At 55.3% G+C, this 14622-nt stretch overlaps 1 protein-coding gene across 7 annotated transcripts in view; it reads right to left on the reverse strand.

The window, feature by feature from the left end:
• The window catches only part of PDE2A (phosphodiesterase 2A), a 100277-nt gene that overhangs the window by 28493 nt on the left and 57162 nt on the right, over positions 1 to 14622 (reverse strand). For all 7 annotated transcript variants that reach the window (XM_032258849.1, XM_032258851.1, XM_032258847.1 and 4 more), the window contains 2 exons: positions 4326 to 4415; positions 794 to 882 (listed from right to left, as the gene is read on the reverse strand). In XM_032258849.1, coding sequence (XP_032114740.1) covers positions 794 to 882; positions 4326 to 4415 — 179 coding nt within the window. The remainder of the gene's footprint in view (positions 1 to 793; positions 883 to 4325; positions 4416 to 14622) is intronic.

Below are 14622 nucleotides of genomic sequence, written 5' to 3' on the forward strand. Positions count from 1 at the left end.
ATGTAGCCTTGGTCATGTCTCATGGTATCTACCCATCTTGAAGATGAGGAGACTGAATTAAATGGGCATCAAGGTATCGGGGGGCCAAGTGCACTGATCCTGTGATCCTGAAGTCAGTGATTCCAGCATTCTCTCACAATGGTAATCCCCAACAGATAGTCCTCACCATGGATCAGGCTGATTTAAATACTTCACATGTGTTACACACATTTAATCCTCCCCACAACCCTGTAAGTACCATTATTATCACCATTTCACAAACAACACTGAGGCACAAAGAGGTTGTGTCATTTGCCCAAGGTTACACAGCTAGCAAACAGGGAGCTGGGATTTGAACCCAGGCCGTGGGGCTCCAGAACCCTCAGCAGGACGCTGTCTCTGATCTCCCTGTTCTCAGATACAAGGAGGTGGCTCCTGCAGGCCCAGCATGCTGGGATTCCAAGTCCAGCCTCACAGTGGTTCTCACAGCATGCTGGTTTTCTAACTGGTAGACACCATAGCCCCGACATTCTGAGACTCTGCTCTAAGGAGGCCACAGCCATTTAGAAGCAATTAGAAGGAGAAAATTTACCATCACTTGGTACTTTCTCTGTGCATATCCATTTCCCCAACAGAGAGAAGATATTGCTTCTGTCCTTTATGCTGGGGTCAGCAACCAGGCCAAGAAAGCCCACCTGGCAGGAAGGCTGGGACCAAGGCTGGGAGGGTCAGACCAGATGACTTTGGACGACGCCTCAGCCCTGAGAATCCTTGGCTTTGCAAGAGGGCAATGGGGGTGCAGAGAATGGCTCACCGGACTTTCCCCTCCTGGGGCAGCTCATGTGGGGGGTCCTCACACACCAGCCGGGACTCCCCATCCAGCAGGTAGGTGTAGACAGTTTCCTAGGACAGAAGGCACCGATGAGGCCCTGCGGAGAGGCCCTCCCAGCCACCCGGTCCCCGCCTATACACAGGGGTCTGCGTGGCAAAGTCATGGACCCTGTGGGAGTGGAGCTCTGGCATTGATCTGTTCGTTTTTACTCTCCAGGTGATTCTAAGATGCAGCCAGGGCAGCAAAACACCTGGTGGACTGAACGCTTCACCCCCTTCTCTTGGAAGGGATTCTAAGCAGGCAGTGATTCAGTAAAGATGCGACTTTCTTTACCACCCAAAATTTAACATGCCAGGCAAAGAGTTTGAAGGGCTGAAGGTGCAGACAAATCACCTCCCACCCGGGGACATTTCCCTGCCTGACTCCAGCCTCGGGCATTCAGCAAACAGTAACTGAGCATCCACTCTGAGCTGTACTAGGGATGGGGCTCGGAATGCTCTAGGAAGTGCCCCTCCTTCAACTCTACAAGAAACCACACACCCATAACCCCAGCCAGGGAGGAGCACAGAGCAGGCCACTGCACCATCCTCCGTGGGGCCTGGGGAGGGCTTCCTGGAGGAAGTGACCTTCCAGCTGTAACTGAGTAGGAATTAGACACATTCAGGGAGTGTGCAGGGTACAGAATGGGCTCCCAGGCCTCGTAGCAGGTACACAGGTAGGTCCAGAGGTGTATACAGCATGGAGCATTTAGGAACAGACAGTGAGGGGAGGGGCACGGGGGCTGGGCCCGAGGTATCAGGGCTGAGTGGGATGGGCCTTACAAACAGAACTCGGGGCAGAGCAGGATGTGTGCAGGGAGACTTGAGCAGATTTGTATTTTGGACTGATTACTCCTCAGAGGGAGATCAAAGCTCTTGCTCTTCAATCCTCCCTCCCCAAGGGCCCAGAGCAGCTCTGGCCTCAGTTCCAGGCCATGTCTTGGCAGAAGTAGTTGCCCTCCCTGACCTACAGGCAAAAATCCACATTCCTTCCAAGCAGAACTGGCAACTCTTAGGGATCCCTGACCAACCCCCATGCAACACATCCTTGCCCGCAACTCTGCTCTTTCCCTGTGGGACAGTGGAGAAGGGCTTGCCTCCCAGCTGAGGGTATCCTGGAGGGCTTCAGGAGGAGGTGACAGTGGAGTACGTGTTGAAGGCCCACCCTCAGTAAGTGTGGAATCCTTCTGAGCAGAAGCAGTTGGCTTCCATGACTCTGAGAGTCCACAATCCTGCTAGCCACTCTTGTCATCGGCTGTCCCCAGCCAGCCCCCACCTCCTCCTAATCCCCAAAAGATGCCCAGCCACTACCTCCAGAGACACTGAGCCAGGTTCAGTGGTGGGTATGGCATGGGGTGGGGATAACAAGGCCCGAGGGGAGTGAGAGGGGCAGACACCCTCTTGTTTGGCTGGAAGGAAACCTAAGTGGGAAGTTCAGGGATAAAGAACTCTGTGGGAAGAGGCCGCCCACTCCTCGGCTATATCTAGCCTCCTTCTCGTCATTCAGCTCTTCCAGCAGCCTGGGAGGGGCCTGAGGTATTTGGCCCAAAGAGGTTAAGAGACAACCCCAGGTCACGTGGAATCCTGCCCAGGCAGAGGGAGGGGTGGGTAATCCATGGGAGCAGAGGGGGACAAATTCTCGCTTCACTTCCGGATGTCCGTGTGTCTCCCACCCCCTCACTCTCAGCCCTCTAGGTTAAAATTAGCTGAGTCTATTGGAGAGAAGGAGGGAACCATTTCAGACACATCAGCACCATCTGCATTCGGGGCTGCCTGCCACAATGGGTGCTGATGAGGAAGCCAGGTGCTAGCAGCTCTCCTCCCTGGGCGGGGGTCCCCTCCCCATCTCCGCTCCCCTCCGTGGGGGCAGCAGAGCAGACCTCAGCTCCCTCACCTCACTGGGGGCTGAGCCCCTCCGTGCAATCAAACCAGGGCTTCCGAAAGTCAGGGCTTCCCTACCTCATATAGGTCTCTTGGGTGGGCCAGGGTTGACATTTCCCACTGTCCCAGGAACCTGGACCACAGCTGTCATCCCAGCCCCCAGCTTTGGGGAGACAATTAATCTGTCGTAGAGCATCTAGGCTGGCACAGCCACCAGGGCACCCTGCCTGTGAAACAGAGCCAGTCACTTCCTCCTCCCGCCCCGGGCAGCTTTGGTGACCACAGAGGCTCTCGGGGCAGCCCAGCGAAAATCGACCTGCCAGCTTCCACCACCCTCCCTTTCCAGATGTGCCTCCATCCCAGGCCAGATGTTGCCTCAGTCCCATCCTTCTCCGGGAGGATTTATTTTTGGGCGCCAACACATCACCCACTTCCTACCAATTTCACACTCAATAAAGCTCACTCATTAGCCCTCCTCCTGGGCTCTGAACTTCTAGGAGGTTTGGGGAAGGCAGAGCTAAGGAGAGGGAATGGGGGTGCTTAGATGCCAAGTCCCATTTATCCTTGTCATGCTGTGTGACCTTGGGGCAAGTGCCCTCCCTCTCTGGGCCTCTGGTGGTTCATCCATCAAGCAGATTCAGGGACAATGGGCTCTGGCAGGATGGTAAGGTCGCATTCTGAGTTGGCCATATTTCCTGGAGCAGAGGCTGCCCTTGGTGGTGTTTGGAGTAGGGAAGAGGACGTTCAAGGCTATCAGGACTCAGTCAGGGCACCTCCTCCTCCAGGAAGTCTTCCATGTCCCTTAGACTTGATCAGACTCCTTTTCCCAGGCTCCAAAAGTCCCTTGTTTCCCTCTATCTGGCACAACTGGCACCCTGCTACTTTAGGCCTCAAGGGCTGGTTTACCCATCCTCCTGCCAAAGGTTTGAACAGTGGCCATTGATCCAGATTGGGGAGTGGCCTAGAGCATCTGATGAGGGGCACAATCTCCCCAGTAAGGTACTCTGGGCTCAGGCAACCATGATCACCGCCCTCCATCTGCCCCAAACCTGCAACCCATCCATGATATTGGGATAGGACAGACAGAAAGCCACTAAAAGGCTGCCAGAGGCGATTTTTCCAGCCTCCTGGCTCCAGGCAGGGCGCTTTAACCTAATGCAGTTCTATTTGTCAAAGCTGAGCCCTATTCTAGCACCTCCCAGACCTGGCTTCCAGGAAGTTCTTCTACATGTCTACCCTCAACTTCTCCTGCTGCATGTATTCCAAAACCCACCTGAGTCCATCACGTCCTGTTATCCTAGGTGAATACGTTTCATTATCTGAGACACAGCTTTTCCACTTGAACTCTAAGCCCCTTCTGGCTCACCCATTGTAGGATTCCTATGCAAGTTCACTCCTTAGTGCTTAGCTTCAGGCTTCCTCCTCCAGAAAACCGTCTCAGAACACCCACCCAGACCCTTCACTTCCCCATGAAGATCCTCTGGGTAGGGACCCTGCCTCTTCCTTCCTCCTTGGCCCTGGGTGAGGTACAGCATACAGCTGGTCAAAGACTTGGGGGGTGGGGTGGAAATCGTGGGGCAAGGGTGGGCACCTACCACTCGGGGGAGCACAGCTGAGAGGGCCTCCTTGACAGCGCGTTGCAGACCCGAAATGTCGATGACAGAGCCTAGACTCAGCAAAGCATCCTGAAAGAGAGGAGAGGGCAGTGAGGGGCTTTGCCAGGCGGCCAGGGCAGCCCCACCTGCCCAAACGACTGTGAGCAGAACCCCCCAGCTTAGACCAGAGCCTGAGGTTCGGAGGCAGATGAATTCCAGGATCTTAGGATCTTGAAATCAAACAGTCTTAAGGTCAAAGAATGTCCAAGTACCTTCATCTTACAGGTGGGGAAACTGAGGCTCAGAGAAAGACCAGGGACTTAGCAAAGGCCTCATAGTGAGTCAACAGGTCAAGCCTGGCCTAGACTCCAGGTCTCTTGTTCTCTAGTCGAGGACAATTCTGGCATGGTAGGGAAACCACCAGCCTCCAAATTAAAGCAAAACAAGCAAACAAAAAAAAAATATCCAAATTTGAGTCCTAGCTCCACTCAGCATGAGCAGTGAGTGTCCTGGTTGAGTCACTGAGCCTCAGTCTCCTATCTGTAAGTTGGAAGCAGCTGGGGCTACTGCCCCCTACAGGCTGACATAAAGATAAAATGAAATTGAGCCCTTAAAAATGAAAATAAAAATGAAACAGAGCACTAAAAGTGCCTCGCAGAATGCCCAGCACGGAGTAGATGCTCAGCTGAATGTCCGCTGAAGCTGGGTCACACTCACTTTCCCTAGAAGAGAGGTGGTCTCACCTAGTCTCATTTTCCAGCCTAGTGAGGGGCTGGGATGAGAGTCGCAAGAGTCCATGGGGTGCATTACCCATAAGGCGGGAAAACGGTTGGGCCTCCCCTGGCAACTAGAGGAGAAGGAGATGTCAGCCTTGACTGCCTCCCAGCCTTCCCATCCCAGGAACAGGGCTCGTCCTTGCAGAGCCGGAACGGAGACAAAAGTCCCTGCTTCTCGCTCTATTAACTTGGCCAGAGCCATGGGGATCAAAGAGAAAGGTAACAGAACAAAGGAAACGAGGGCCAAGGCAAGATCATGACTCACACCATCCACCAGCCATGCCCTCCCACAAGCCCTTGGAAGTCCTTTCAGATGTCTTCCCAGTGGAAGGCTGGGTCTGTGTTCAGAAAGCAAAGTGATTAACTGCAAAATGAACAAGACATGGCTGGGTCTCCATTCATGTGAACATGACATGAGGTTGAGGGTCTTACAAGACCACAAGCTCAGTATGAGCTCACAGTGTAAACATGACTGACAAGAAATAAAAATGCTCAAACTTCAGGCCGTATTAATAGAGGTATGTTAACCCAGTTGGGAAGGTGACAGTTCCCCCACTTCTATAGTCTAGTTAGACCATCCCCCGTTCATTGTGTCCCAGGTGCTGACCAGATGAGACTCATCCAGAGGAGGCAACCTATGAGAGGAGGGGACTGGAACCAAGTCCTGCATGTGACTAAGACTGGATAACCCGGTGATGTCTCATCTACAGCAGAGGAGACCCAGGGTTATCAGTCTCCAGCTCCAACCTCTCAGACCCTCCTGGATGAGGGATCTGAACTCTGTGGCCCCACGGACACCCTGGGAACCCATAGGATTTCACAGGAGGCTGGCCTTGGTCTAGTGGGATGAAGGACCTTCTTCCAAGCAGGGCCATGCTACAAAGGCAGAGGCCACCAGGAGAGAGGGAGGAAGTGAGCTTCCCATCCAAGGGTGCTCAAGAATGGGCTGAATGCCCATTTGTCAGAAAGTTCCACACTGGGCTCTAAATGAAACCTTGTGTCCAGGCTTCAGCTCCAAGTTTTGCTTCTGGGTCTTCCGGGCTGCAGTTTCCTCCCCTACCCTCACCCAATCCTGTGTTCCCAGGAGGAGGGCAGCAGTGGGCCTTCTCCCCAGATGCTTACTCAGTATCACTTTCCCCAACACCCAGGCTTCCTCGGTACCTCCCACTGCTCAAGGATGAAGACACATATCTTGGTTAAGGAAAGATGTCTGCCCTCAGACATTAGAAGCTGCTGATTCCAGACAATACAATACCCAATTGGATCACTTGTCCTTTGACCATTAGGCACTCCGAGTCACAGCATAGACACCTTCAGCACCACACAGCCACAGACCCCACATCCTTGCAGACATCCCAGCATGCCTTCGGACACCATCCAGGTGCACACACACAAACACAAACACACATGCACACGCACATATGCATGCATTCTCACTGGTACAGCTCCTTCCAGATTCACAGGGCAAGAGCTCTAGCGATACCTGCACACAGTATATACACAGGCTGTTATGGCCTTCCAAGGTCAATTCTGAAGACCAAAAAGGGGAGGAAGAGCTGATGCCCCAAATACTCCCAAAATAAGGTCTTCCAGATGCAGGCTCTCCAGACTGGGGCTCTAAGGACTGTGCAGAAGGTGGTGCTGGTTTATGTCTATTCCTGCCTGGAGGCAGAGGAGCCAACAAGCTGACCTCCTGAGAGGCCCTGCCCTCGGAGGAGTCTGACGTATGTGCTGTGGACTTGGGAAAGAGAGACCCAGGTGATGGAGTGAGCCTGATACAGGGGGAGAAATTCTTCAAAGCCACAGACTTCAGGCAGCCAAGTCTCCCCATATGCCAGATGAGGAAGCCAAAGTTCAAAGAGAAGCAATGATCTACCTGTGGTCAGCCAGCCAGTCAGGGCAGAGCCAGGTCCAGAACCCAAACCTCTGGATCTCTAGCTCCTGTCTGGTTCCAGCTGAGCATGGGATCCCCGCTCCCACCCTAGTAGGGGCTCAGAAAGAACAGTCTGTCCTTTGTTCTGATTGGTGGACTCCTCAACCTGCCCTTTGCTTTGATTGGGAAATGCCCTCCACTGTCCTTTACTGGAATTGGTGGGTGCCTGTCAGACCGTTGCTCTGATTGTTCAGTTTTCCATGACTTTTCAGGCCAAGCACAGGGTAATAGCAATAAGGAGAGCAGGAAAGGAAAGTTGGGGAGAGCTGGAGCAGCGGCAGGGAAGGGCTTCACGTCCATGCCAGAGTGGACTGGATGATGACGTGACCGACGAAGCCCAAGGCTCTCTGCGGGGATCCTTCAGTCAATCCATCTCCTGGTCCTGCCCAGCCTGCCCCAGGAGTGGAGGGTGTTGGGTACAGGAACTGCAGCTGGGAAGGGCCACTTTAGATGTGGCACTCCAAGGGGCCTTCAAGGCTTGCTCAAATGCCATCTCCTCCATGAATCTTCCCCAGATCTCAAAGCAACCTCACCCCCATTGCATCACCTCAGGGGAGGAAATAGCTGAAATTGCAAAGCCCATGAGATGTGGGCTTAGAGGGCAGAGTGGCTGCGTCAGTGAAGGAAGGAGAGAAGCAGCAGGGAGCAGCTGAGAATGGGAAGTGGGGAGATTCCTGAATTGGAGGCACAGAAGGGGAGCCAGGCTCAAGTAAGGGAGCTTCAATCTTAAAAGGAAGAGGAAATGAAAAATACAGACACAGCTTTACCTGCTCACATGCCCATATACGCATGCCACACAAATATATATTGCCATGCACACGCCTCTACTCATATGTGTATATGCACAGGCCCTCACACAAAACGCACACAGACAGACCAAAGGCAATCACATATTCAACGCACACACAAGGTCACACTTAGGCTTGCACCACACACACACACACAGACACACCAGGCTCAAGATGGGATGAAGAAGGTAACATTTACTGCCTTCACAGCTTTTTGGAACAAATAACGCTATAGATATCAGCATAACAACCAGGCAATTTTCCAGACCAAAGGGGAGAACTTGTGGTGTGTGGAAAAGAGTGGCAATTTGCAGTCCTGTCCCAGATTGACTACAGAAGTTCTGTGTGCCCTTAAGCAGCAGCTTCCTCTTCTGAGACTCAGTTTTCTTATTACTAAAAAATAGGTCTTTCTAGCTCTGCAGCATATAGCTCTATGGTTTGGTGGTTTAATTCAATGAAGCTCGATGGATGAGAGGGTGGGTGGATAGATGAATGAGTGGAGGGGTAGATAGATGGATGGTGGATGGATGGGTGGGTAGATAGGTACACAAGTGGCTGGGTGGGTGGGTAGATGGATAGATGGAGGCTTTCTGCTCTCCCTAGTTCTACCTGCAGCTCTGTTGTCCAAGGTAGGGCCAGTCAGCACCACAGACAGCACCATTCCCAAGCACTTATCTTTCATTCACCCCAGGTACCAAGAAAGGGGAGCCTGTTCTGAGTCAGGCCTCCTTTGAAGCCAGGGTTGGGGCTCAGCCTTGGGCTGGATCTGCATTTCTGCACTTATCTGGGGAGAAGAGAAGGTCTGGACTAAATTACTTTTAGGTCCTTCTTAAAGCCTAAGAGTCTATGAAACCAGAGATCTTGGTCTTATCCCCTCTGGAGCCACAAGCACAAGACCAACGCCCCTCCTGAGGGTTGGGGTTGCTGCCATAAGCTGCTCTCCTGTTTCATCTCCATGAGCCCCTGTGCCTTTTCCCGTCTCCACGGGTTCTCTGGAGCTCTCCCCACTACCTGGCACTGGCCCCATGCCTCCTTCTCTGGAAGGAAGCCTCACAGCAACCATCACGCTGGCCGACAGCAAGACAATAACATCAAACTCAAGAGTCAAGGCTCCAGCTGTGCAGTTGGGACTGTCCGTCCACACTGATTCATGCAACTCTGAGTGTGCCAGGTCTTCTTCGAGGCCCTCTCTCTCTCTGGGCCTTGGTGTCCCCTTCTCTAAAGGGAGGAGGCCTCTCCCTCTCTGTCCATCTTCCTTTTCCTTCCTTTTGGGTGGACCTCCCTACCTTCCTCCCTGCCTCCTTCAGTGGACGTCCACCTATGTCCCAGGCTGCACCCCCATTCCTCTCCGGGAGTCCTGACGTCTTTTCCCACCTCCGCGTCCTCTTCCTCTCAGAGCCTCTCCTCCCACTCTCCATCTCTCTCCTGCATACTTCCTGCTCCCACCTACTCCTGTGTCTCCAGCCCACTCCTCCCACAAACCTCCAAATAGTCACCTTGAGAACACGGGGAGAAAGCACCTGACTCAAGAGGAGCGCCCACAGAATGGGGAACCCAGGAAGGCAGCGCAGGGGACAAACGGGGGGTGCCAGGCAAGTGTCGTCTATGTCTCTTTTGCCTCCTGCCTCCTGTTCTGGTGGGCAATAGACACCATTCCTTATCTTCCCAGAGGATGGAGCCCTTCAAGGGCACAGGAGAACACATCCACCTCTGTGCCCAGCACAGGCCTAGCACTAGCAAGCACAGCTACCCAGTCAGGGTGACTGGCAGAACTGCATCAAAGGAGGCCTCCTATAGGCTCAGACTAAAGAAGCCCCCTTTCGCTGAGCCTCAGCCCCTAGCCTCAGCCCAGCACCCAGGCTGGCTACGCTTCCTGACAGCCTCACAGCACGCCCGGCCTGCAGAGTCAGAGACAAGGAAGCAGAACAAGGCCGTTCCTCCTCCTTCCTCCCCACCCGCCCACGCCTGCCACCTGGCCAAGGAGCCGCCTCTCAAAGACACTGGTGCCTTAGATGCTCAAAGAGGAGCTGCCTGTGAGTGCAAAGATCTTGCAGCCGCAGACCTTTCTCAATAAGGCTGAGCTGCACCAGGGTCAGGAGAATAGAGGAAAGAGGCTCGGCAACCTTGGGAGGCCTAGTTTGAAGAAGGAGGAAGGACAGAGTCCCAGGTCACAGCAGGACTAGCCCAACTGTCAGTGCCCTGCTTGAGTGAGGCATCAGGCTTTGGAGAGGGGAAGGTACCCTTCCCAAGTACCTCCTGTGGCTAGAGGTTCCACCAGGTGTTCTCCAATTTTCGTGTGCACCAGAACCACCTGGAGTGCTTGTTAAAGTGCAGATTGCTGGCCCCACCCCAGGGTTTCTGATACAGTAGGCCTGGGATGAGGTCCAAGAACTTGCATTTCCAAACATTCCTAGATGACACGGATGCTGCCGGTCCGGGGGACCACGCCTTGAGACTCACTGACACTATCTTCGATCCTCCTCCAAGCCTGGGAGGTGCCTGTTTGGGCCACCCAATCATACAGGTATACAGTCTAAGGATTGGAGGGGTGGGGCCTTGCTCAGGTGAGAACGGCCAATGAGGGGACTCCTCAGGGAAGGTCCCAGGGGAAGGGAGAGGCTGGGGTGGAAGGACAGCGAAACTAGTGCTAGGGAGACAGGGATAACAAGGGAGTATGGACGGGGCTACTCACAGTGCAGGTGTCCAGCCCTAAGGGAAGGATCTGCCAGGGACCTTTCCCTCTCCCCGCTCTTCTCTTCCTCCCCTCCCTCCTCTACTTCTCCCTTCCCCCTTCTATACCCCATCCCTCCACCCTCCGGCCCACCCTTCGCAGACTCCGGCTTCAGTTGTTACTCCAACAGGGCCGCGTCTCCAGCCTCCGAGCCACACTGGAGACACGTGCACTGTAGAATACACCCGAGCCAGTCCCGGCGCCTCCCGAGGTGTCACCATCCACAGGAGCCTGACCCCACACTGTTGGCTCCTCCCTTCCAGCGTCCACAGCCAGCTCCTCCCGGGCCTCTCGCCCTTCCCAAGCTGGTCCCAGCTTCTACTCCAGCTCCTGCCTCCTCCAAAATGCCCTCCTGATTGACCCCAGCACCATTGGATCCATGAGGAGCTAGGTTTGGGGGTGGGTGAAGGAATGGGAAGAGGGAAAGAGAGGGAGAAGGAAGGCAAGGGTCACCTGCACCACTAGTTCCCCAAGGGCCTGGCTCACTGGGATCCCCTCAGTCCCTCGCCCAGTCTGGAGTCAGGAAAGGAGGGAACAGCCAGAGTGTGTGGAGGGAGGGAGGCAGGAGCTGAGTGTGGAAAGGGGAAGGTTGGCCCTTCGAGGCAGATATCAGATCAAGCAAGGCAGGGCCAGATCAGGTCTCCTCCCACCCCTCCCACCTTCGGCTGCCTCATCTACAGGCCAGAGCCAACAGCGGCTCCCATTCCTGCCACCCACATTCTCCTCAACGCCACAGACTTCCTCCCAAACACATCACAGCATCCCTCTCTCCATGCTGTCACAGTCGTCCTGGTCACCTGGCATTCTAGCTCTCCTTGTCCTCTGGCCTGGGGCCCACGAGGCAGCGCAAGGCAGTCACAAGGAGGCAGACTCGGGCACACTGTGAGTCAGAGTTGCACTACGAGAGAGACTGAGCAGGATGGAGGGGGCTCCCAGTCCCCAAGGGTGTGCAAGCAAGGACAGTGCCCTGCTTCCAGGGAGCCTGTGCCCTGAGAAAGAGCCCTGCTGAGGTGACTGGCCTCCAGCTCTGAGTCCGGTGACCCTGAAGGTACACTTTCCTCAGCCTCACCCCCTCAGGGTGGGTTGGGAGCTGGACAAAGCAAGTCCAGGAGCCTCCGAGAGGCAGGCATGGCGGCTTCAGCAGAAGAGGAGGAGGATGCTGAGTGGCCTGCTGAGCCAGTGTCAGAAGGGAGTTTATGTCCCTCAGGAAATGATGGCCAAAGGAAGACTTGGATGGATGGATGGATGACTGGATGGATGACTGGATGATGAATGAATGAATGGAATGATCCCCTCCAGAGAGAGTTTGTTGTTCCCTCTCCATGCAAGTCTGACCCTCCTGCCTGGGGCTCCCACCTACCCCAACCACGGCATGCACTGTGTGCATCAATGCAGTGCCACCCTTTCCCATCCGGCCCCCACAACAGACTGGGAGCTTTTGAAGGGGAGAGATTGTCCCCGACTCTCCAGCATTAACCAGCCTCTCCCATGTGTCAGTCAGGAGGTGTTTGCTGAGCTATGAAATGACTGGGTGAACTCCTGTGTGCCCAGAGGTATTGGACTGTGAGGGCTACATGCCATCAGGGATCAGAGAGGTATGGAGGAAGGATCCAGGCAAGGGAGAGAGCTGAGACCTCTCAAAGCCTCCCCAGTCTGGACAGTGACGACCTTAGAGAAGGAGCTGGAGGAATGGTGTGTCTCCCACTGAGAGTCTTTGGCAACCTCCCCCAGGCACCTCCACAGGCCAGGAGGCCCTTTGTGCTTCAGGATCATCTCCCAGTGCAGACTGAGTGGGAGCAGCAGGTCAGGAGAGAGGGCTCTTCCACAAGAGGAGCATTGTCACCGTCACCTTCTTTCATGAGTGAGGTCACCTCCTCCAGGAAGCCTTCCTGGGTGGTCAGTTGTCCTCTTCCCAGGCCTTCTGAGAGTTCCCACAGGACCAGAGTCTACAGGGCCCAGGCCTCATGGAGTCCAATCCCCAGCCTGATGGTGTAGACTAAGGCTAGAGGAGGCAGGGAAGGACTCACCCAGGCTCCTACCTGGAACCAGGAGACCCGTGCTTCAGCCCAGCCCTTTGGGCCACACTAGGACACTTTGTCCCAGAGTCCTGCTTGCCTTTGGGGCCCCTCTAATACCTGCCTTGGCCAGGGGATGGGCTGAGCCCTCTCAGATGTGGGGTAGGGCTGAGTGTCTGCCTCCAGGCCAGAGACTGGGTCTCTTGTCTCCCCAGTGTCCATTGTTCATGGGAGGTAAATGCTGAAGGAGGCGGCCTGGCCTAGGGTTAGTGTGGGCCTGCAGAGGGTGGGGAGGAAAGGCGGCCCTGGGCTGGGCTGGTGGGGGTAGACAGTGGGTAGGCCCAGCCATGCTGGTCTTAGGGTTCAGACAGAGAATAGGACACAGTGGCCGGCTGCCCAGTGACGCCTGCCCTGGGGCTCTCCCCAGCTGTCCCAGAGCGTTTTCTCCCTGCCTCTCAGCCTCCCTGGGCGCCTGGCCGCCTCCCTCTGTCTGTACTCTGCGGCGTGTACGTCTCCCACAGCCTCCTGCTGCTTTCTCCTGTGACTGTATTTGGCTCTCTCTCGTCAGAGTTTGGCCCATCCCAGCTGTTCCCCAAGCTCCAGGGGGGAGGGGAAAAGTGGAAGTATGAGAAACAGAGACGGGGACAGAACAAGGAACAATTCAGAAGCAGGACAGACATAAGAGCCGGAAGGGAACCCCAGGGACAGGTGGGGGCTGGAGAGGCAGGGTTGGCTGGGGAAGCCCCTGAAGACCAAGGCAGAGCTGGGGGAAGAACGGGGTCCACCCTCTTCTTCTGCACTGACTCCTGCCCCTATTCCCTCTCCCTGCCTCTGCAGGAATGTGTGAGCACTTTTATTGTTCCGAAAAATAGCCCTTCTTTTTGGGGAGGTTGGGATAAGCCATCTTCTGGGTGGGGTCCACCTGGGGCATGCCTGGGTATGGGGTCCCAGCCACCATGCTCCCCAGGGCAGGGGTCTCTCGGTTCCTCTCTCGCACTGCAGTACTTTGTTAAACATAAATGTGACCCTGTCCCTCCCTTGCACAAGACTGTCATGACTCCTGGGGATACCCCATCCCTCCTCCAGAGTGATAGGCTGGAAGCAAAGTGCTCAGCACACAGCCTGGAGCAGGGCTCCCGGTCACCTTACCTCATCAAAGGCTAAGGGTGACGGGCTGCTGTTCCCTCCATCCGACTCTGCCTGCTCTGGCCTCAGGCCTCTTCGCACCGCCCCAGCCTGATTCCCTGCACCCCTCCCAGCCTTTGTTCCTCGTTTCCTGCTCCGTGGTGTCCTCTCTTCTCCTCTCCTGTCCTTCCTGCTCTGGGCCTCCAGAAGCCCCCAGCCCTCTCCCCTGGTCTTGTCTTCTTATCACTGGGACTCTCATCCCACCTCCTGTCTCTCCCGTCCCCCTCACAGCGCAAGCAAGGAGCTGGGCCACAGAACCCAGAGCAGATGGGGCACCAAGTCACAGTATCCTCCGCCAGTGAAAAAGAGAGTTGGCGGGAGACATGGCAGGCTCCAGGGCCTCCGCACTCCCCTAGACCTGCACCTTCTCTGCCGCCTTCATGTACCCTCCCCAGCTTTGGCTGGCTTTTCTGGACTCCATGCCCCGAGTCTCTGTCTCTCTAATCAGTCTCCAGGGGAGAGCCCATCCAGTCTCACCTCCTTCCCGCCTCCATTTTTCAGATGAGAGAGCCAAGCCCCAAAGAGGGGAGGCGATGGGTCTACGAGCCCATGGGAAGCTGGCCATGGGCCTTGGTCACACTGCCTCTTTACACAGGGTCCCGGTTAGTGGGGCTGCAGGGGCTGAGGCAGGGTCTCACCCAGCCCACCTCCCCACCCAGCCCAGCCCTCCAGGCAGACAGGCTAGCATCCAGATTTATTTGCCTTCGGAGGGCCCAGGAAGCCAGAGAACAAACACCCGGAGTCTCTGGAACCTCTCCTACTTTCCCTCCTCACATCCCGAGGATCCGGGAGCCAGCGTGAGCATGCACACACGCGCGCGCGCACACACACACACACACACACACACACACACACACACACACACACAC

Source organism: Sapajus apella, unplaced genomic scaffold (genome assembly GCF_009761245.1).
Source record: "Sapajus apella isolate SASKATOON/1434 unplaced genomic scaffold, GSC_monkey_1.0 scaffold106, whole genome shotgun sequence".
NCBI lineage: Eukaryota > Metazoa > Chordata > Mammalia > Primates > Cebidae > Sapajus > Sapajus apella.